At 34.0% G+C, this 23,643-nt stretch overlaps 1 protein-coding gene across 44 annotated transcripts in view; it reads left to right on the top strand.

The window, feature by feature from the left end:
* Positions 1–23,643, top strand: part of PDLIM5 (PDZ and LIM domain 5) — a 216,725-nt gene that overhangs the window by 99,851 nt on the left and 93,231 nt on the right. For 22 of the 44 annotated variants that reach the window (XM_078366811.1, XM_078366800.1, XM_078366796.1 and 19 more), the window contains 2 exons: positions 18,380–18,422; positions 20,705–21,126. In XM_078366811.1, the coding sequence (XP_078222937.1) occupies positions 18,380–18,422; positions 20,705–21,126 (465 nt within the window). Of the gene's footprint in view, positions 1–18,379; positions 18,423–18,807; positions 18,826–20,704; positions 21,127–23,643 lie in introns of all 44 variants that reach the window. The other 22 variants (XM_078366808.1, XM_078366817.1, XM_078366806.1 and 19 more) reach the window with 3 other exon arrangements.

Below are 23,643 nucleotides of genomic sequence, written 5' to 3'. Positions count from 1 at the left end.
AATCTCCACTTACTGCAACCTCCGCCTCCCAGATTCAAGTGACTCTCCTGCCTTAGCTTCCTGAGTAGCTGGGGTTACAGGCACGTGCCATTATGCCTGGCTAATTTTTGTATTTTTAGTAGAGATGAGAATTTCGCCATGTTAGCCAGACTAGTCCTGAATTCCTGACCTCAGGTGATGCACCCGCTTTGGCTTCCCAAAGTGCTGGGATTACAGGCATGAGCCACCGCTCTGGCCTAAATGCATTTTTTACTTATGATATTTCCAATTAAAAATGGGTTTATTGGGACGTAACCCCATCATTAGTTGAGGAGCATCTGTATATAAGTGAAGAAAAACTTATTCCACAATATATGTAAATTTGTCAAATGTTATTTCATTATAGAATTGTGGTCTAGTAGAACTGAATACAAGTGTGAAGAACCCTAGTGCTTTTAACTTTAGCTTGTAACCTTTTTCATCTAAATCTTTTATTTCTGGCACTACTGAAGTGCCAGAATAGGGAGATAAATTGTTAATAATGAATTTCCCCATGAAAATGCCATATGATGACTGTAACATTAAATAGATTTATATTCTATTTACATGGCTATCCTGTACCAATTCTAGGTTATTTTATTAATCAACTACAAGGTATAGGCATAAGGTAAGATAATTCACTTAGATTTCATCATTTAATCTTCAGAATAACCCTGTGATGTAGGTAGTATTAGCCTCTTTATAGATGAGGAAACTAATTTAGAGAAGTTAATTAACTTAGGTGAGTTTACTGTTGTTAAGATGGTATTGAGACCTAAGTCTTGCTTGGCTCTAAATAAAATTCATACTGTTATTTATTTTCTTGATATTATGCTGTCTCTTTGTAATGGTGAACTAGATGTGTGGAAATGATTATAGCCATCTCTCAAATGAGCAAACTGAGGCAGAAAAAATAGGCTAGCATTTAAGTGTTGTAGATTGGGCAATAAAATAGTAGTCAACCTATTCTTGCTGAATTTCTGTTTTCCTGTCTATATATGAGTGTCCAATTATATGAAATGTCTTAAGGTATCCTAAGGTGGTGTTATAGCAGGCCAGTAGAATATGTTTTGAGTTTTCTGCCTATACTTGTACTTTAACCAGAGAAGCTTTGCTTTTATTTGTTTTATATATTGAACCTTGAAATATATTCAAGTATGACTAAGAATTATAATACTAACATAGTTGGGGGATAAAAATGAGGGCTTTCCAGTTTTTCTGGTTGCTGTTTTTTTTATTCTAGGTGAAATAATAGATTAGTTGCCTAGTCCATTTTTCTGTAAAATGAATTGTCATGGTCTTTTTTCTGTGTATGGGAAAGGGGTTAGTAAGAAATTTAATCAGAACTAAGTTATGTAAGTAGGTGTTGATCTTAAGTGTTTTTAATAAAACCATGTGTTGGGTCACCTCTGCAAGTAGTTATTTTTTTTTATTTTTATTTTTTGGTTTAGAGCATTTCATCTATAGCAATGATAAATTTGAGTAGCTTTTATGCTCATTATTTTTGGTAAACTAGAGAAAATATAGAATAAGAATCTTGATTAGACTATTAAGAAATTGTGATAGTTTCACATACACCAATTTATTGTTTTCTATCATGAAACCTGAAAAAATAAAAAAGATTTTATTGTGATTTTTTGATTTCTCAAGCATTTTCTGAGAATTTTGTCAAATTTTAGAAACTAGTTTTCTTAGTATCCAATTTTATTAAACATATGCTACAGCAAATATCTAGGTTATAACAGATGTTTTTTGTGGCTCTGAGATGCAAAATTGTAATTATCTGAACTGGACCTTCTATCTAGTGCTATTTTTAGAAGGCTGTTTCACTGTCAAACCTTTCTTCTATAACTCTATCTTCTTATAGCCATACTCATCAATATTCTAGCACATTTAACTGCTGATCTCTTTAGAACTCACATAAGGCACAGATTCAACAAGAAGAGCAGTGAATCATGCTGCATCTTGTTTTCATTGGAACACTGAAGCATCAGCATATGCCAGTGTTTGCTTTGGGGTAGGTTTCCCTAGAAAACAGAAAATCAGTGAGATGCTAAATTGAAATTTTATGTGACAGAAGGCTGAAAACAAGACCATGGTTGAAAGCCAAACTCTTAGATGTTGTGCATGTCAAAACAGGAACAAAGATTATAATGTGAGTTCAATTTCCCTTAAATATGGATCCCAACATTAATTGTGGTATGCAGCTCACACACAGCCTTGGGTGTGGTCCATAAACACAGCTGCTACTCTGTTCTGTAATTATTATATTTTATTGCCATTATGACTGGGCCTTTGGGTTATTACCATTGATGCAAATGAAAGAGGAGGAAACATGTTGGCTACATAGTAATATACATGTTTTTGGCATTGGCTATTTGTGTCATAACTTTTTTTGTTCATAGAACTTAATAGTTGGAAGCAGTTTCAGAGAAAATTTTAATATGTTGGATTTCTTTATGAGGATTGGGAGCAAAGCTCCATCTTTAGCCAGTCTGTGATTGTTTCTTATCTATGTGGACTCCATTGCCAATGATTGTGATGGTTTGGAAGCATCCAAGGCCCACTTTGTACCCCAGACATTGCCTCTGAGAGCAAATGCATGTAATTCTAGGTCATGGTGAGCCTGTGTTTTGTCCTTGTACCTAGGATTCAGTGAAGGGCCTGAGGGGAATTCAGAAAAGGCATTATTGAGTTCACCTTGGTGATTCAACATATATGCTTTCTCTTTGATTGAACTTTACAGAAACGAATGTAGCTGCTACCAAGCCCCGAATTGTTGCTAATTAAGAAAACTGTGTAGAAGACAGGTGGACTTTAGTTTCAATCCAGGAACTTAGGGGTGATTTTATATAATTTGGACCTGAGTTATTTCACTTATCATTATTCCCATACTCTCCCATTATTATGGCAGCCAAGAACTGAAGTTTTCTGAAATAAGTCTAGTGGAATGGCTTTCACAAAACAGTGTTGGGTTTAGTGTCCCAAGTACCTTATTATTATTATTACCTTTGAAATACCTTGTTATTGCTGTTCCATCTTACAGGCAAGGAAACTGAGAGGTTAAGTAGCTTGCCCCAGGTTGAAAAACTAGTAAATGGAGGAGCTAGGGTTAGAATCTGGGTAGTCTGCTTTTAGCTCTGGGATACTGGACATTTTTGAGACTGTGTTACATTGCTTGTCAAAATAACCAGGCCAAGACTTAGATGATTTTTTTAAATGCACCTATGATTTGCTTGTCTTTGAAGTCAGTCTACTGTCGGATTTACCAGTCTGTTCTGAGTTTCTTCTACCTTGTTACAAATAATATACTCCTGAGGAAAATAAAATAATTAGCTAATATAGACAGATTTTAGAATGAAGAACACAGTATGATACAGGTTGTGTGTTAGTGGTATTATTCAAATTCCCTTGAGCTTGAAGAGATCTTGTGGGCCAATTGATCCTTCCCCTTAAGAATCCCTGATACAGTGATACAGCTTATTCCAGTTAGACAAAGCTAATTAAGGGAAAGTTTTTTGAATTAAAAACTCACCATTGGTATTCAGCAAGAACATTTTAGAAAAGCAGCCAAAAGAGTTACAAAACAGTTCTGGGAGAAAAGCATCATTATCTTGAGAGGAGTCAGTAACTTTGATGCTAGGGTTATATATGTGCTTTTTTGTTTACCATAAATAATTTTTAAAGATCACAGCATGGAACATGCGTTTTTTTCTATACACTGGTTGTTATCCTTTGTGAGGTCTCAGATCTTCCTGTGACTCTAATAAAAGAAGAAATTAATATGACAGGAATCTCTATTCTTATTCTCTGGCAGTGTTTTAGGGGATCCTTAGAGCCAAAGTAAGAAAGACATCAGATTAGAGGGTATGTTTTTCTCTCACTAAGGAATCTAATACTTTTTAGATTATTTATCTTAGGAGATAGGCATCAGTGTCTGGCTTCTTCACATTTTTACTCATTGCCAAATAGGGGAAATCTCTCTTGTGTAGTTCTGTTTTATAAGCACTTGCTACAGGATGTTATTGTTGGAACAACACATATAGTAATCTATGGTCAGCATTTCTATTCTTCTCAGTCATTCTAATTATGTCAAAAGCAAATTTGGTGGTGATGAGTTTTGCAGACGTGTTCTAGCCGGAACTCTGTGTTAATTGTTGTTGTTGTTGATAGATCTGCTTATTTTATATCTTTGAGGATATTATTGTGTGCAGAATTTTTTAAAAGTTAAAATAGTTTAATAGTATTTTACGAATGGACTTCTCCAGTACAATTCAATGGACATTTGTTTGTGACCCCTGTTAGCCAGTCATCATGTTTATTATGTGGCTTCTCAGACCTCTAGACCTTTCTGAGATCTCCACCTTTGAGTCAAGGTTGATGTTTATCAAACTGAGACTTTATATATTCAGTTTTTAGGGTCAAGACCAGCACCTCTCCCTCCAGCTAATTTTTTTTGTTTTGTAAATAAAAATAATATATTTTAACAAGCTGCACAGGAAAATAGGTATATCTGATGTCCAGTGTGATAAAAGTGTGAAAACAGTTTTCTAGATCAGTGCTATTTAATTTGTGAGTCTTGTACTGATACCAGTCTGAACTGTTTGTTCCTGGTCTGCAGGGAGATGGGCACTGAAATTAAGAAGAAGCATTTAGGAACTGTTGTAGCAATTTCACATTGCCACAGTTTTCAAGCTTTTTGCATAGTGGATTTGTCCCATCAAACAAGTGTAATCCAGTTTGAGTGTTGAGCTTCCATGATGAGTAGTATACATTGTGAGTTGTGTATGTTTAGCACCATTTTAGGTTATTTCCTAATCTATTAGACTCAAAGAGTGGTGGAGTCGTGGAGATTTAAGAAGCATACCTTTTGGTTAATTAGATATAATGTGTTGCTAATTTGCTATGGTTTCAGATTTTTTACGTGTAACAGAAAAGTTATTAGAAGGTGAAGAATACAATTTATATTTTCTATGTTTCCTTTGTTAGAAAAAAAGATAATAATACTTTGTTAATATTGAAAGCTTTGCAATTCTAATTTAGCTTAAATTTTCAACAAAATCCATTAAATTTTCAATCAGTAATATAAACAAGTCTTTTATAAAGAACATTCAGTTTTCTATAAACAAAAATAAAGATTCTTAATAAACAATTGAATGAGTTTCAGTTCTCTCTGTGATAGTAAAAATGTGAGATAAATCACAAATAATATAAGAAATTATAAAAATAAACATTTGAAAATTTAGCTGCCTTTTAAGTTCCTATTTTTAGATGTAGGTATTATTATTATTTTGAATGCCTTGACTTAACAATATAAGTTTAGTGATAAGGATGTTAGACAAAATTCTATTTCCTAATGAATGTGAAGTTAAAGGCTCATCTTGAAGTTATTAAATAAGGATAGACTTGGTCTATCTATAGCTAAAATAGCCACATTTGATCGCTAATTTTTAAATTCCTTGACTCCGAATACCTTAAGATTTTAAAAAATATCTAAACTCACCCAAAATTATTTTTTAAGTGTTACATAACTGGAAAAAGCTAAGTAGAGACTATGAAGAATTCTCATTTCATGTGTTCTACACAAAAGATAGCAGACTGACTTTGTTTTCCTAATAAGGCTGTGTTGAATGCTGGAAAACTTATCCCCTTAAAATTTATTGAAATACTTCAAAATACTCACTTTACAAAAAGGTTTGCAATTTAACGTGTTTAGCCTGGACAAGAATAGAAAAAGAGATGTGCCTGGAAAAAAATTACTGGCAACCAGGTACGGTGGCTCACGTCTGTGATCCTTGCACTTTGGGAGGCTGAGGCGGGCAGATCAAGAGGTCAGGGCTTCAAGACCAGCCTGACCAGCATGGTGAAACCCTGTCTCTACTTAAAAATACAAAAATTAGCCAGGTGTGGTGGTATGCAACTGTAATCCCAGCTCCTTGGGAGGCTGAGGCAGGAGAATTGCTTTAACCCAGGAGACAGAGGTTGCGGTGAACAGAGAATGGGCCATTGTACTCCAGCCTGGGTGACAAAGTGAGACTCCATCTCAAAATAAATAAATAAACCAATTAATTAATTTAAAAAAATTACTGGCAAGGTTGTGCCTCTGGTATTGACATAGAACAGGGTACATATAAAGGTGAACCTCAAATAGCATGTCTCAGACTTTGAAAAGGTGGAAGACAAATTAGATATTTTGTTGTTTTCTATTTGTGTTTCATTCATCACAATATATTTAAGATTTGGGGCAGTTTTTATTCCTTCTTTCTTTCTTTCTTTTGGTAAGTAGGCTTTTACAGATCAAACATACATATAGGCTAATTTATTGCTTAACACTGAGATTTGGATTTAACCTTTTTCCAAAATAAAGTACTACATTTAGGAATAATTTTCTAACTCACTCAAAATAAAAGACCAGGTCCTTTTAATGGGTTCGTATACTTCATGTGTTCTGGCCCTCTGCCATTTCTGCAGCTTTACCTCTCACTGCTTTCTCCAGCTTTTCCTGGAACCATTCTAGCCCCACTGGTACATTCCTGCCTCCGGACTTTGCACTTGCTATTTGGCCGGCCAGGAATTCCATACTTCAGGTTTCTTTTCATATTTTACCTCATTAGAGAAGCCTTCTCTGACCTTTCTGTGTAAAATAGTGTATCCTTTCCTGTGTCTTGCTTTATTATGCTCCATAGCACTTATTACCATGTGAAATATTTTGCCTGTTAGTATGCTTCTCTCAAATGGATGTAAGCATCTTGAAAGGAGGACTTTTGTCTGTTTTATTTATTACAATTGCCCCACTTCCTTCAACAGAGCCTTCTATATCATGGGTTTAATAAATATTTGTGGAACTAATAAAGAAATTAATGAAATAAATTATCTTAAGGAGAAAACATAGCATGAGTATTGCCCTTGAACTTGAAGTGATGCTGGGCAAAATAATTATCAGTCAGGAATGATAAGTTGACTGGTTAAATAATTTCCGGTAATGTAGAAGGCCATATTAGTCCTAACACGATTGTCAGGTTGACAAGAGCTAGATTCTGACTATAACATAAAGGTGTTTGTTTGTATGTTTATAAAAGCAGAGGCTGATTCAAAAAGAGTTGAACATGATAAAAAATGTATTATTCAGTGATTAGGTATATATGCATTTATATGAATGTGTAGTCAAAACCAAATTAGAAAGGAACCGTCATAGTTATTTCTGTAAATCCTGCATGCTCAGCATGCAACCCCCTGTATCACGGGGCACACATCAGTCCTAATATCTAATTCATTTTGTTATTGGTAGCATGTCACTATTGATAGTTGTAATGGGGACCATGATTCCACTTCCTTTATTTTCTCAAGACCCACAAGAAGATTATGTGATGTGGTATCTTGGTATCTGCATGGCTACTAATATCATAAGCTGGTTACTATTTTGAATAGAACAACCAATTTAGCACCACAGAAGATATTCATTATGGAACTTCCAATCCTGTCCTGCTAAAAAATGAAATTATTAGAGATTTCCTGTTGCTGTGGAGGACAAACTAATCTTCTTTTCTGGAAAAGTAAAGAACAATGGTCTGAAAACCGTTTCTTTGTTTTTGCATCTACTTACTGAGCTTTCATTGGGAATTTTCTGAAGAACTTAACCTCTTATTTATATGTATATTGTACAGTCTATAAAGTGTTCACTCTACAGATAGATAGGTAGATTTATTATGTGTTTGAATATATTGACTATACATAGACATATATGTATATATTATATGCAATGAGTAACTTCTGTGTTTACTTGAATTAAATAAAAAATGATATTCTATAAACAACATGTCATTGAAAATGAATAACTGTTTGTTAATAGAAAGTAGTTACTCATTGTTTGAAGCCATTACTCTCTGAAGTTTTTTATTAAAGTTAATTTTATAACTTTCTCTTTGATGTTATTCCTAGAAGGCAGCTAGAAGGCAGAATGTTAGGACTGCATATAGGCTTCTGGACAACTTGGGTTCTAATCCAGCTTCTGCCACTTTCAAATTCTAAGTTTTGGTCAGGTTAGCCTATTTGAACTTCTGGTTCCTATATTTAAAATGAGAACATACTACTTTCTCAGGAAGAATAAATGAGATAATTTATATAATGGGTCAACTGAAATTATTGGCATTTGGTAGGTACTCAGTAAGTGATATTTTCTTGCCTATCTCTAGGTTGTATTTTTTTTGTTATTGTTTTCCTTGAAATTGATCCTATTAGCTTAATTTGATTCTAACAGTATATAATCAGAAACAGAATAACTTCCAGAACTCCAGAGTCAGGTCATCTGCTTCCGGGGAAGGTGCCATCTATCACTGCTTACTTTGTGCCAAGAACTTCACTAGATATGTTATATACATTACTTAATTCCATCCTCCAAACAGTTCTGCAAGGGAGGTATTATGACCCTCAGGTCAACAAAGAAACTGTGTGTTGCCTAATGCAACCTTTATTCAGCTATTTGTTCTTTTCCTCAAAATTTCTGTATCAACAAAGAGCTTTATAAGAGAAGGCTTGAATATGAAATGCAGGAACTCTGTGTCTCTTTAGAGCTCTAAGCTTTTCTGGAAAGGAAGAAAAAAATAAGTAGTCAAAATTCGGGGGTTATGAATTGTGCTTGCTTATACTACTCTTTTTTTTTTTTTTTTTTTTTTTTTTGAGACGGAGTTTCGCTCTTGTTACCCAGGCTGTAGTGCAATGGCGCGATCTCGGCTCACTGCAACCTCTGCCTCCTGGGTTCAGGCAATTCTCCTGCCTCAGCCTCCTGAGTAACTGGGATTACAGGCACTCGCCACCATGCCCAGCTAATTTTTTGTATTTTTAGTAGAGACAGGGTTTCACCATATGGACCAGGATGGTCTCGATCTCTAGACGTCGTGATCCACCTACCTCGGCCTCCCAAAGTACTGGGATTACAGGCATGAGCCACCGCGCCCGGCCGCTTATACTACCCTTATCCTGTAAATAACCCCCATTCAGCATCTGACATTTAGCAGGATTTCCTGAAGCAGTTAATTTTATATACATTGTTTAAAGCCTGTGAAAATAGAGTTTAGAATATGATTCTGTTCTTGGTGCTTATTCTCCTAATATGAATTTTAACTATGTTTAAGGGCAGTTTAGTAATGTCACAAAAGAGCCAATAAAATGTAGAATCTTCATTTTTCACAGGCAGATTATTTTCTTTGCATGTTTTATTATTTTCATATATTTTTTCTCTACCTGATTGAAGATAGAAGAGAAAATCTATCAAGTAGAAGTAACTACTTACCATTAGATCTTAGTAAGTTTTCTAAGAATGCAATTCTAATACAAATTGCTTTTTAAAAATCATTCCTAAAGGTAGTATAGTTCATGACTGTTAAAAAAATATAGACTTTTGGTAGAAAAGAATGGAAAGAAGGGAATTATACCTATCAGTCTCTTGCATAAAAATCCAGGGTGTATTCTTTTCACTTGTTCTTTTAGAATTTTTAAAAATAATTATATTACTAATACTTCTGTTTATAGTATGTAGAAGCAGGGATGAAAGAAGTTTTTTGCAGTCTTTATCTATTTGCAAATGAACTGGAGTACTGACTAGCAGAGTTACAAATAGTGCTTAAAATGTTATTCTAGTCCAATAATATTAAATCTGACCAAGCTTCAATATCAGTGCTGTGTGGTATGAATTTCATTTGGATGGGTGTTATGGAAGTGCAGATAGATCAGCTAAACAGTTGTAAACAGTGTGAAAATTTTAGGTAGAGGAGATAAGAGGAATTTAAAAGTAGTGTCCTGCAACCACAGAAGGAATAATACGTTTAACTTTCATTTCTTACATCAGTATCTAAACATATTATAATTAGGGCTTTTCATAGTGCAGAATGATTATGAGGTTTAGAGACCAAAAGAGCCATGGTCGTGTAGGATTACTTACTAGAAGGTTTGTTATAATCAAAATCTTAACGTGATCTAAACTAGAGGCTATCAAATGATGGCTTACAGGTCAGATTCTTTCCACCACTTGTGTTTACTAAAGTTGTGTTGGAACACAACCATGGTCACTTACTTAGGTTTTCTCTGTGTCTTTCTATAGTGACAGAGGTGAATAGTTGAGATCATATGACACACAAAGACTAAAATATTTACTGTCTGGCTCCATATAATAAAATTTGCCATTTCTTAAAATTGGGACATATAAAATAATTTTTTTATAGAAATGCTTTATTGAAATGGTATTTTCACTGTAATGAAATTTTTTTATAGTAAAAATGAATCACTTTTAAATTTCTTTTATTCTTAAATACATGTAAACTGTTATACAATCTCTTCATTCTTTTTGATATAAAAATTTTATAAATACTATTTAGAAAAATGGATTTTTTTTCTTTAAATGATTCTGAAGTTATTTTTGAGTGTGGACATGAGGCACAATGGGCAAATGAAATTTTTTTTCCCTTATAAAAATGTTACTATGGAAGTAAATGTAGAATTACAACAGAAAATTTACTCCCTCTGAAATCAAGTAGAATACTGTGAAACTTTGCATATAATTTGAAAATAGTTTTAATAAAGATGTATGGAAATAAGTTATAAGATATATAAAACACTTATTCTTAAAAATATGCCATATATTAATATTTTAAAATACATGTAGCTAAGGAGATAACAAACTAAGTGTTGTATCTTTGTTGGAATACTTTAGAAGATTTAGGCTTTGACTAAATGAATTTACGTGGAATATCACCAGGTCACCAAGTCAGTTTGGGGTGTGCCCACAGTAAGTTTTGTTTTAGACTTTTTTTTTTGGCACCTTGAGTGAAATGACATCTTTATTGATTCTTATTCTTCCATGGCGTGATTCTTTATAATTTTGGATTGTGAGTACCTTTAGAGATGACCTGTACCTGTATGGAGTAAGTGTTCTTCCCACAAAATGGCCCCCCACTATGGTGAGGGATTTAGAAGAGAGGGTGGTACTGGAAAGCCATTTTGCTTGGGTTGATTTTGATTTTAGAAATTCAAGCAATTTGTGCTGAAGAGCAGAGTCTTTGCAGAACGATTGGAATGATAACTAGTCTCCCACTCCAAACTGGATGGATGACTTGAAAAAGTCATTTTACCCCTTTGTTTGTTTGTATGTCTGTTTGACGGAGTCTCACTGGAGTGCAGTGGCACCATCTCAGCTCACTGCAACCTTCGCCTCCCAGGTTCAAGCAGTTCTCCTGCCTCAGCCTCCTGAGTAGCTGAGACTACAAGTGTGCACCACCATGTCCAGCTAAGTTTTGTATTTTTAGTAGAGATGGGGTTTCACCATGTTGGCCAAGCTTGTCTCAAACTCCTGACCTCAGGTGATCCGTTCACCTCAGCCTCCCAAAATTCTGGATTACAGGCATGAGCCAGCACGCTTGTCCAGTTTTACCCATTTGCATTTGAGTTTCTCATCTTTAAAATGAGAGAATGACACCTATATCATGAGATTATTATAAGTGAAAAGTGTAGTACACGGGTATGTTGTAGAGTACTTGGCACGTAGAATAAATTTAAGGTAGCTGTTAGTCTTTGGTTCCTCTTATGCTATTTAAATTTAAATTTGCTTGAATTGCTACTTTACAAAATCCTCCCTCCCTCCCTCCCTCCTTTCCTCCCTCCCTCCTTTCCTCCCTCCCTCTCTCCCTCTCTCCCTTCCTCTAGGCATCTCTCTCTGTCACCCAGCTGGAGTGCAGTGGCACTATGTCGACTCACTGTAACCCTTACCTCCCGAGTTCAAGCAATTCTCCTGCATCAGCCTCCCAAGAAGCTAGGACTACAGGCGTGCATCACCATACCCAGCTAGTTTTTGTATTTTTGGTAGAGACAGGGTTTCACCATGTTGGCCAGGATGGTCTCGGTCTCTTGTCCTGTGATCTACCTGCCTTGGCCTCACAAAGTGCCGAGGTTGCAGGTGTGAGCCACCGCACCCAGCCACAAAATGCTTTCTTTCTTGGAGATTTTCAGGTATTTAAGTATTAATCATTTGAACTTTAAAATAACAAATTGGGGTTATACACTTTGCCCTAATATTCTCTTATTTTCTTCCATCCATTGGTTCTCTGGCTTGACTTATATTTGGTTGATGAAAATTTCTTCTCAAACTCTAATAAACTTTCATGGCCACCTGAAGAGGATTATTACAATAAAAGCACTAACCCTACTTAGGGAAGTATTGTAATTAAATATATTATAATTAAATATAGAGAAGTATTATAATTATAAAGTCGTAACTGCCTGTTCTGGATATATATCAGAGCGATACTCAATTTAAAGCCAAGCACTCAGATGTGCTAAAGCCATTCCCCTGCTTATGTCTTTTTTCCTTCTTTCTTTGACTCTTCAAAAAGCCTGAGCAGCTTTGGATTATTTCTTTCTCTCTGTAGGAAAGAAAAAGTACATGTTAGTTCCTATAGTAAGATAGAGAATATGCAAAGAGGGAGAAAGGAAGTGAGTGTGTGTGAGTACATGTGTATGTGGAGAGTACAGTCTTTTATAAGCTACAAACTGTTGTAATATGCTGAGATATAACTATTTTGTACTTTGGTTTATAGGAAATAGAATCTTTACATAATCTCAAGCCATTTAGAAAAAGCTACTGATACATTGCCATAGGGATTTAAATGTTTAAGGTTTGAGTATTTGGGAAAATAAACTAGCTGAATATGCAATAAAATGTGAGACAACTGTTTAGAAAGACATCCTTCTGCACTCGTGAGTGCTCACTTTCTTCCTTCTGGAGTTGCTTTGTTATTACAAATTGACAACTTTGCAATTAAAGTGATTAATGATGTACCCTAGTGTTTATGGGTCCCAAGGTCAGTGGGTCCAAAGATGGCCATGCTGTGGGAAACTTAGATAAGAGCTCATCTCATAGAAGATGAACCAAACACCCTCCTTTTTTTCTGTATGATTGTTTTTGAGTTAAGTATATTAGATGTTCGAGGGAGTCACTAAGACCTAACAAGTAATGTGCATAATCTTTATCATTCTAGTTCTATTGTCTAGTTCCTCATTCTTAAACACTAATGTGAACATTCAGAACCTTATAAAAAACATGTTATAAAAAACTATTTTATAAAGCAGTTTTAGGAAAATACATTAATTAGTTAAAAATATAACAAGTATAATGCTACATTGGGTATTCAAAAGATATAGTTTAGCTTGATTCATTTGCATCTAATTCTTGATAGGGCTGCTGTTTATTTATGGCATAATTTTTCCTACACTTTATTCTAACCAGTACATCACAATTTTAGTTTTTAATATAGTCAGTTATCACTTAAAACTCCTTTCAACTGTTCAGGTAGAGGTTCTGAAACTAGTTATAATGCATTGGGGATTTTTATTTTGGACATTACTTTTACAAAAATCAATTAACTTCATTTAGGTTGTTCTAGCCACATTGATGGCTTTGTTCTTTGAATTTCATGAACTGAGGATACTACTGTGCTAAGGCACTAGTATCTCACCATCATGGCTTACTCCTGAACAGTGGCTTCACAGCAAGGAGAGAGAACAATAAGCAAATTGTTGAGTTCATGGCACTAAGCCATTGCCAGGATCTCTCTCTGCTAGTTTGAAACTCACACACTACACAAAAGTGACTTGTGATGATCACTGTAATTCAAAGGGGATTTGTTACCCCATTGTGTATTTGCCAGGATTGGAAGAGAAAAATGTAGGAAGAAATTTTATCATAATTATACCTCAATTTTTTAAACATCCTTTACAAAATTATTGCTTTTATATAATTTATGACACTGTTAAAGCAAAAGATTAATATTTGTTGAAAGAAAAGAAAGACAATTACAACAGTTCTAATTTTGAGAAATAGATTTCCTTATTCACTTATTAGGATTCTCTCCCCAGGGAATATTGGAAATAGGTATATTTCACTTTGGTGAAGGAAATAGGAGTTTGCTCCTTAAATATTGATTAAATTATGCTCTTGGTATTTGGGTATCTTATTAAACATAAAGTTCAAGAAAGTGCTAGTTTGATAAGAAAGATAATTCATTTAAGAAAAGGGTTTGAGAATTTTAAAGATTTAAATATTATAAATCTTGTAATATTTCTTGCCCTTAATTTTAGCAACTTGTAGGAGACATAATAAATATTTCAGATTTTACAAAGATTTGCTCTTTCTTTAAATATTTCTTTAAAATAAAATTTCCCAGAAGAATTTTCTTCTCCTAACTCCAGTCTTGAGAAATGTTTCCTAAACAATGAGTTCTTCTTCAAATGAGTTTGGGTGACACTCCACAGTATTTTCTTTTTTAGGCATTTACAGGCTTGGAGAAGTCCTGTGGCTAAGATGCTATGAAACTTTAACTTCATATTTTCCAGATATGCTTGATAATATAATTTTTTTTTATTTTTTGAAAAGTACTTTTCCATGAAACATACTTTGAAAAACACTCTTTTGTATTATAAAAAGTTGTACATATACATTGTTATATATAAAATATGGAAAATACACACATAAAAGAGAAAAAATAGTATTTAGAGAGAACCTCTCCTAAATGTTGATGTGTTTCTATCCATTTTTTTTCCATTTACCAATCATGTATATATGTCATTTTATACATTTTTTTACTTGATATCATAAAGCAAGCATTTTATCATGCAAGACAGAATTCTTTTCAAGAATTAATTTAATTATTGTATAATGTTTCATCATATTATTATATTAAAATTAACCATTTCCTCATTATATATTTAATAGGTTGTTTCTAATTTTGCACTATTATAAATTATACTATGGTGAATGAATATCTTTATACATTGTCTTTTTCATATTTCAGATTATTTCCTTCTAATAGAATCTCAGAAGTTACTGTGTCAAAGGACATGAGGTTTCTTCTGGGCTCTTAACAAATAAATACCATTTTCCAAAAGAGCTGTATTAATGTATAGTTCTTCCCCAATACTGGAAGAAGAATACATTTAGAAGTATTCTCACAAGTATTATGTATTAACATTAAGAAAATCTTTATACAGTTGTAAGGAAAAGGTGGTATATCTTTATATTTTGTTTCTTGAGAGTTAGTAACAATTGCTTTTTAAAACTAGTGTTTTTGTTATTCATCTATTTTATAGATTTCTTTTGTTATATATTCTAAATTTTCTGAACCACAGTAGTTGTAGTGTCCTAAGAATATGTAATTAAATATAAGATTTTTGTAGTTTACTGATCTTTTAAAGTATAACTAGTATATGTTATCATTTTTTTGAGATGGAGTTTTGCTCTTGTCATCCAGGCTGAAGTTCAGAGGCACAATCTCGGCTCACTTGCAACTTCCACCTCCCAGGTTCAAGTGATTTCTCCTGCCTTAGCCTCCCAAGTAGCTGGGATTACAAGCACCTGCCACTACCCCAGTATAATTTTTGTAATTATAGTAGAGACAGGGTTTCACCATGTTGGCCAGGCTTATCTCAAACTTCTGACTTCAGGTTATCCACCTGCCTCAGGTTCCCAAAGTGCTGGGATTACAGGTGTGATCCACCACACCCAGCCTAGGGTTTTTGTTTGTTTGTTTGTTTGTTTTTTTAGACTAATTCTTGCTCTGTCGCCTGGGCTGGAGTGCAGTGGCACAACCTCAGCTCGCTGCAAACTCCACCTCCCAGGTTCAAACAATTCTCAGTCTGCCTCAGCCTCCTGAGTAGCTGGGATCACAGGTATGTACCACCAGGCCCAGCTAATATTTGTATTTTTAGTAGACACAGGGTTTCACCTTGTTAGCCAGGCTGGTCTGGAACTTCTGACATCATGATCTGCCTGCCTCAGCCTCCTAAAGTGCTGGGATTACAGGCGTGAGTCACTGTGCCTGGCCCCTAAATTTTATGCACATAATACTGTGTGTTAAAAATGTTTTTCCCAGTCTTTTTAATTTAATATGGATAATTTGATTTCTTCTGTTTACTTCAATAAGCAAATAACACACTAAAATGAAGAGCATTTAAGCAGTTGGGTTCAAAATGTGTGTGGCCAAAATTGTGAGCTTCTATAAATATTCAAAGAGAAGTCAGACAACCCTCTGATTAGCGTGTAATAAAGTAAATCTAAGGAATCTTCTTTTTTAAGTTTCAAATGATTTTGACTCATTTAGTGGTTAATTAAACCAGAAGAACTAATTTTTATTGCATCTAATGTCAATTATTTTATCTGACATTTAATTATAAGCCAGTCCATTTTTTTCTCTGCAAAAACATGTTTGGGATTTTAATGTGTAATGAACTCAACCCTGGGAGTGTGAGGGTATATGGCCCCTCTTTTCCATGTTTGCTTGTCTTAGTTCATGTCATTGTACTTCTGAGACTTTATCAGAAGAGAATCAGGACAAACATTCAAATTTTAGATTTGATTTATATGTGTTAATTGAAAATTTCGAGTATTATTTTATACAGCTTTCAGTTAATAAAGTCTATTAGGACTCATTTTATGTTTTCTCAACAAAATAAAATATTAGACTCTAAAATTAATAAAAACTGTTCTCATTCTTTTGTTGTTGCTGACACTCTGAATAAGGGCTGTCAGCTGTTAAAAAACTAATGGGTTTGTTTTTATAGACATGGAATATATGCATTTTATCTAAATTTGGTAGCCTAATGACTGTTAAATATAATGTTCTGTTTTTACAAATTGCTTTTATGTTACAAGAAGCACCCCTTGCACCTGAGGGTCTAGATGAGAAAGAATACCATCCTTTCTATTGGCAAACTTTCTGTAATGTCTTGATGGTTTTAATGAGTAGATGCTTTTCGATTATATCTTATTAAGAAATTTCACTGAAAGGAGGATTCCACTGTTCTTTACTTGAACTTGTTTTCTTTGTTCATTATAATAACCTACAAGCTAAAAGAGAAATTATCTATTAAATTATACACATGGAAGGTCATGCTACTGCACAGAGAGTAATCCGTATTGCAGCAACTGAATATTAACATCCATTGTGACCTCTTATTAGGGTAGCCAATTCTCGGTGCCTGTCATAGCTAACCAAATTAACTGTTCTTGGAAAATTCAGTTGCTGCTAAAATTGTTGATCCGAGTTCATTATTAGATTACACTCAGAGAGACCGAATATCCCATGCTACTGTCTTCTGTTTGTAATGTTTTCTTTAAAGTAAAATGATCTCATGGTTTATAGCTTAAAATTATCACTTAGTATTTACCTGCTATGCTTAATATTTCTTGAATTCTGTGCTTGCTCTGTTACTCTCCAGCTGGTGTCATATGAGAGAAATCAAATTGCTTCTGGCATATTAAACATAACATATACCTTAACACTAAATAAATAGGCTTTAAAACATTAGAGGCTTTCCCAATCATTTAGTTCATCTCCTTAAAAACAACCAGTATATTGTTATATTTAACAATTATGGGCCTCAGCTCCATCTTAAGTGATTTACCTACACTTCTTTTGAAGTTTCTTCTGTGAAAATTAGGATGACAATAGTTTTTACTTGGATTATTGTTAAGATTATATGAGATAATTGCTCCAAACCAATTATTGTTACTGTTGAGCCCAATTATTGTTACTAAGCAAAGGCAAAATAATAACATAGTACAAGAAGCATATATTTAAAATAAAAATTAATTTGAATTTGGAAATAATTAAGTTATATACATGGATTTTTGTCTTTTTTTTTTTTCACTCTCTCTTTTCCACACTCATTACTGATGACCTGTTACATGCCAGACACTGTGCTGAGATATAGACACAAATGGGACGTGGTTATTGCCTTTACTGAAATTATAGCCTAGTAGAAGAACTTACAGTTTATTTTTAGCAAAGCACGTGTATTAACTTGCATAAACACTTAAGAATAGGAATACAAAATAAATATCCATTTATTCACTCAATTCAACCAGAATATATTCAGCATCTTCACAGAGACCCAATATCCTATGGATGTTGTTCATGGATGTTAGGAGACAAAACAGATACTATTGGAGACTGGAGTCAGATTAGATGGTTGAGGAACCACTCAGAGATCAGAAGGTCATGTTTGTTAGACTTCACCCTTTTAGGTGGACAGTAGCCTTAACTGTTAAACATGGGTGCACTCACAAACTGGATTGATGTTTATCATTCCTCAGATGAATTTGTAGAGAACCAGATACTGCTATTGAATACTTAGTGTGTAAGAATGTTAAACCTTGCACATTTGATTTACATTAATATATTGGAAGATTGTCAAAAGTAAAACTATGGAAACTATAAATTTTAATGATTCAGTATATTAAGGTTTATAATAGTAAAAATTCCATTAAGAAGCCTGCAGGTTTATAAAAATTCATTTTTTTCTTTCTTTTCTTCCTTAGAGCATCTGCTACACCCAAGCCTGAGCCGGTTCCTGTTCAAAAGGTGTGTTTCTAAGCTAACAACCAGGGTATCATTTGATTGTCCCCGCTGAGCTACTGTAATCTCCATTTCTGTCTCAGACCATACTGACATTCATTTAATTCATAGTCTCAGTACAATTTTCCTTGTGGTTCTTTTCCTTAAGAGATGAGGAGGAAAATGGAGATCAGCACATACCATTTGTAATTATACATGTTCTAAAACATTATTTCTAAAGCCATATGTTACAATAACTTATGTCAGATTCTTTACATTTCTATTCACTTTTCATGTGCCCATCTTTAACCATATTGATATATTTTCTTAAGAGAATAAATGGTTGCTGAAAATGAATATCACAATAAGTCTTTAATAACATTTTATTAATAAGTGCTTAATTATATTTCAGAATATTCTTAAGTTATTGGCAAGTATCCCTTTTCTCTCATATATGTCTTCAAAATATTTCAGACCATTATTCATATATAACTGGTTTATGCTTCAAAATATTTCAAACCATTATTCATATATATCTGATTTATGTTCTGTCTACTTGTATTTGTGCCCTTTTATTGAACTCATTATACAGGTTGAGCATCCCTAATTAGAAAATCCAAATGCTCCAAAATCCCAAACTTTTTGACCACTGCCATGCCCAAATGGCCATTGGAACATTTCAGATTTTGGATTCTTAGATTAGGGATGCTCCTGCATTCTACAAGATTCAAAAATCTGAGAATGTATGAAATCTGAACACTTCTGGTTTCAAGCTGTCTAAACAAGGGATACTCAACCTGTATCGATTGTGGGCATTAAGCTACTTATTTTTCTCAATTAGTTTTCTTCTTTCTATAAGATGAATTGAGGCCACACACAGTGGCTCATGCCTGGAATCCCAGCACTTTGGGAGGCCGAGGCAGATGGATCATCTGAGGTCAGGAGTTCGAGACCAGCCTGGCCAACATGGTGAAACTCTATCACTATTAAAATACAAAAATTAGCTGGGTATGGTAGCATGCATCTGTAGTTTCAGCTACTCAGGAGGCTGAGGTGTGAGAATCTCTTGAACCTGGGAGGTGGAGGTTGCAGTGAGCTGAGATTACACCACTGCATTCCAGCCTTGGTGACAGAAGGAGACTGTCTCAAAAAAAAAAAAAAAGATGAATTGAGATTACCTTTTTTTTAAATTAAACATAATAGAACCACCATTGTATGATTTTTCAAAAATTTGATTGTTTTTCTTTTGCTTTGGTAGGTGGAGTAGGGATTTATTCTTGCTCTGCAGTCTAATGCTCTACTTCTGAGATATCCCCCCTCCTGGGATTTATTCCTGAATGTTGTAGAAGCTTAGTGATTTTGTTTAACTTTAAATATGCTTTGGAATAAGGATTTGCAAATACAAATTCTGTTAATTTTAGGAGGAATTGACCTTTCTTACTAGTTATTTTTTCTTTGGCTGCTGACAATGAGGAAATATTGAAGATCTTTTTTTCTTCATGTAACTATTAAATATTTATTTTGGAAAAGGGAAAGAATTTTATTCTATCTCTGAATCATATCTTAAAATATTCAGAGAAAAATGGAGATAGATTACAGGAAAGAAAGGATTTTGTTTGGTTCATTTGCTTGCTTTTTAACGTTTTTTTTCAAATTATTTTAGATTATTAATTAGAGTTTGCACATTTCTGAGTTAGTTGAAAATTATCTTATTCCTGTTTTTGTTGTTCTTGTTTTAAATTAAAGAGTTAGAAATCATGTGGTGCTCCTTCTGCATGAAACAAATAATTCTACTCTGGAGAGAAATTTAAACATGTTTGAAAAATAGAACTATGGGCTTTGAAAGATGGAAGGATGGGCTTTAGATATTTTAAAATAAAAAAAAACCTCAATAAAGTTAATTTTTAAATACCCTACAATAAACAGAACATTGTTAATAAAAGTTAGCAATGTTTTGTTTATTGTAGGGTATTTAAAATTTTTTTCTTTAGAATATGCCTAAGTTGACACTGATAAAGGGCTTTAGGCTTTTTGATAGTTTTCTTGCTTTATTTACTAAATATTTTGAAACTGCTTTCCTTTTTATTTTAAAAATTTATACTTAGTGTATGCATCCATCTGTGTTATGCATGTTGGGACTAGTTAGCACGCATGTTATGCTTTATCAGTCCATCGTTTTTACCTGGAAATGTGATCTTTGAGCTGCTAACCTGATTGTGTTTGTCTTAAAAAATCAGCTTTGTGTTCTTTTCAGTGAAATATATTTTGCATGTGTTTGGTGTGTTTTTGTGTATTTTTATTTTACATAGGGAGAACCTAAAGAAGTAGTTAAACCTGTGCCCATTACATCTCCTGCTGTGTCCAAAATCACTTCTACAACCAACATGGCCTACAATAAGGCACCACGGCCTTTTGGTTCTGTGTCTTCACCAAAAGTCACATCCATCCCATCACCATCGTCTGCCTTCACCCCAGCCCATGCGACCACTTCATCACATGCTTCCCCTCCACCCATGGCTGCTGCCATCACTCCTCCCCCGTTTGCTGCATCTGGACTGCATGCTAATGCCAATCTTAGTGCTGACCAGTCTCCATCTGCACTGAGTGCTGGTAAAACTGCAGTTAATGTCCCACGGCAGCCCACAGTCACCAGCGTGTGTTCCGAGACTTCTCAGGAGCTAGCAGAGGGACAGAGAAGAGGATCCCAGGGTGACAGTAAACAACAAAATGGGTAGGTGGCTAAGGGTGCTTTCTGCTCTTACCAAAACTCTTCTTTCAGGTTATTTCCAGGAAACAGTCTATATTCCCCTCCCCTCAAACCAGCTTATCTTTGAAGGAAGGGAGATGAAGTATTATTTGCTTCATTAACATATGGCCTTTATATACATAGGGCACTTTCGGCAAAGCAATTATCACTTACTCAGAATGTACTTGTGCATTTTGACATGTTCTGAACCATGTAATATCTCTGTAACTCACTTTCTGCAAGTCCTGACACAGCATTGAGCAGCTGGCACTTATAATGCAAGGCAAATCTTGAATCTTTCTTCCTCAATTTTTTCGTCCTTTTATATTGGCCACCAGAAGTTCAAACATCAATTACAGTCATTGTCACCTTATGCAACTCATCATAAGGAGAGGAGAAATGAAGAATTTGTGAGTAGTTTTTTTCTAGGAAGCAGTCTTAAGAAAACCAGTCCACTTTTGGCTCAGAGTCTATATATGAAGCATTAGCTTTGAGCAGAGAGCTAACAACATTTCTTTCAGATATGTTTAAGTTAGAATTTATTATTTTAAAATCAAACAGTAGTGAAACAACAAGGCATGCTTAAAAAGCATCAGCGGCAAATTATAAAATACTTTGATTGTAAAGATTTTTCTAAAATGGGTAAGTTTAAACCATTGGACACTAAATGTTTAATGTTAGCAAAACATTTAAAAAATCTGTTCCTTATCTTTCTTCCCTTTGGGGGTATTTTTTTAAAAAAAATGACTGAAGTTATTAACTTATTTAAACCACAAATAGTGATAAGTTTGCACATCTATTTTTCAGCAACCTTCAATTATTGATGGTCATTTATTCCTTTTGGAATTCAGGGATGATACTTTAAGACAGTCATTTATGTAAAATTATTTTGATTTATTGTGACAAAAATGTACCTTAAAAGAAAAACAAAGGGAAATAATCTGCACACCTGATGGTTTTTACCAATGTCAGTTCCCAGGAAAATATAATTAAAATAATTGTGTGGATAGGTCCGTTCTATGAGATAATCCCTTCCGAATGTTAATTCCTGTAATGAAGAGGCTGTGCTTTCTGTAGCACTGCTGCCATGGCAACTTTGGGGCTTTGAAAGAGAAGGTGGCAGAACTCCAGGCTGCTGCTGAAAGGGAGAGCAGGAGTTCTGGAAGAATAGCTCCTGGGCTGAGAGAGAGAGAGAGAGAGAGAAAGAAAACTAGTATCTTTCAAAGCAGATGTTATTTTTTCTTTCATGTGAGGAAGAGAAGCAGTATGGACTATGCAGGAGTGTTTGGTTGTTAACTTTTTTTTTTTTAGTATATTTATTTTAAGACAATAGCTTTTTGAGTAACCAGAGTAGATACCTTGCAAAGAAAAATGCTGCCTGTGAAATGCAAGCTACACAGAAGACTAAAACAGAAGCTAACTGTGTTTATTAAATTCCAGGTTCAGTAGAAAAGCATCCATTGGAAGAAATGTCTTAACTAAAATCTCTTCTACTAACATTTACTGAAATCTCATAAAAAAGTCTTCTTAATGGAAATTTGTAGAAGTAAAAGCAAACTGAGGTTATGGAAAAGTACTACATTTAAAACATCTGAAAATGCCAAGCTTAAGTTTTGTGCTTTATAAGCACAACTTTGGTGATAAAACTTGAAATGATTTTAAAACTGAAACTAGGCAGTGTTTTAGAGCCTTTATGATGGCTTCTTAATCAATTGACAGTGTTTATTAAGCACATGCCTGCTGTCCAGCACTGTGCAAAATTCAGGAGAAAAGAGATTATTACATAGTTTACATAATTATCAGGCAAGTAACTGCATTGCATTTGCAAACTGGGTGTATATAAAAATAGCTTGATTTCAAATGTCCAGATATTAGGACAGTAAAAACTTGATGACTCTGAAAATAAAGTGTATTGTCTGTGAAACTCTGAGACATATTGGCAGTGCCCTTTCTCTCACTATATTTACATTATAGGAAAAAAAAAAATTACATACTTTACTAGTCAGTGATGTGTCATTTTGAAGAGTAGGTGTTTTGTGCTATTAATGGATGCATTTTTTGCATGAGCTGTCAAACTTCTTCAGGAATCAGTGTCAAACTTGTTACTATTATATTTTCCAGATTTTTATAATGTTGCAAAATATCTGCAACAAAACTCTTTTAAAGTTGAGAGTTTTTACTTTATATTAGTTACTCTTTAATTTTAAAAATAATAGATATCAATGACCAAAAACTTAAGAGTTCAGAAGGATGTAAAGTTAAATGCTTAACTTGTCTTTTTCCTCAAAGCACCAGGAGGACTATTAGTTTTTAAATGATTTAAGGTAGCTGGCTAGTTTGATAGATATTTCACACAAATTTGTATAGGATTGATAAACATAAGACAGAAACAGATGCAAAGCATCATTGCTAAGAAATAATTAGCTATTCATCCTAATAGCATTGAAATCTGTACATATTGTTGATATTTTTAGAATATTTTAAAATAATAGTATATAAGTA

The sequence above is a fragment of the Callithrix jacchus genome, chromosome 3 (genome assembly GCF_049354715.1).
Source record: "Callithrix jacchus isolate 240 chromosome 3, calJac240_pri, whole genome shotgun sequence".
Taxonomy (NCBI): Eukaryota; Metazoa; Chordata; class Mammalia; order Primates; family Cebidae; genus Callithrix; species Callithrix jacchus.
This window is presented reverse-complemented; position numbering and strand designations above follow the sequence as displayed.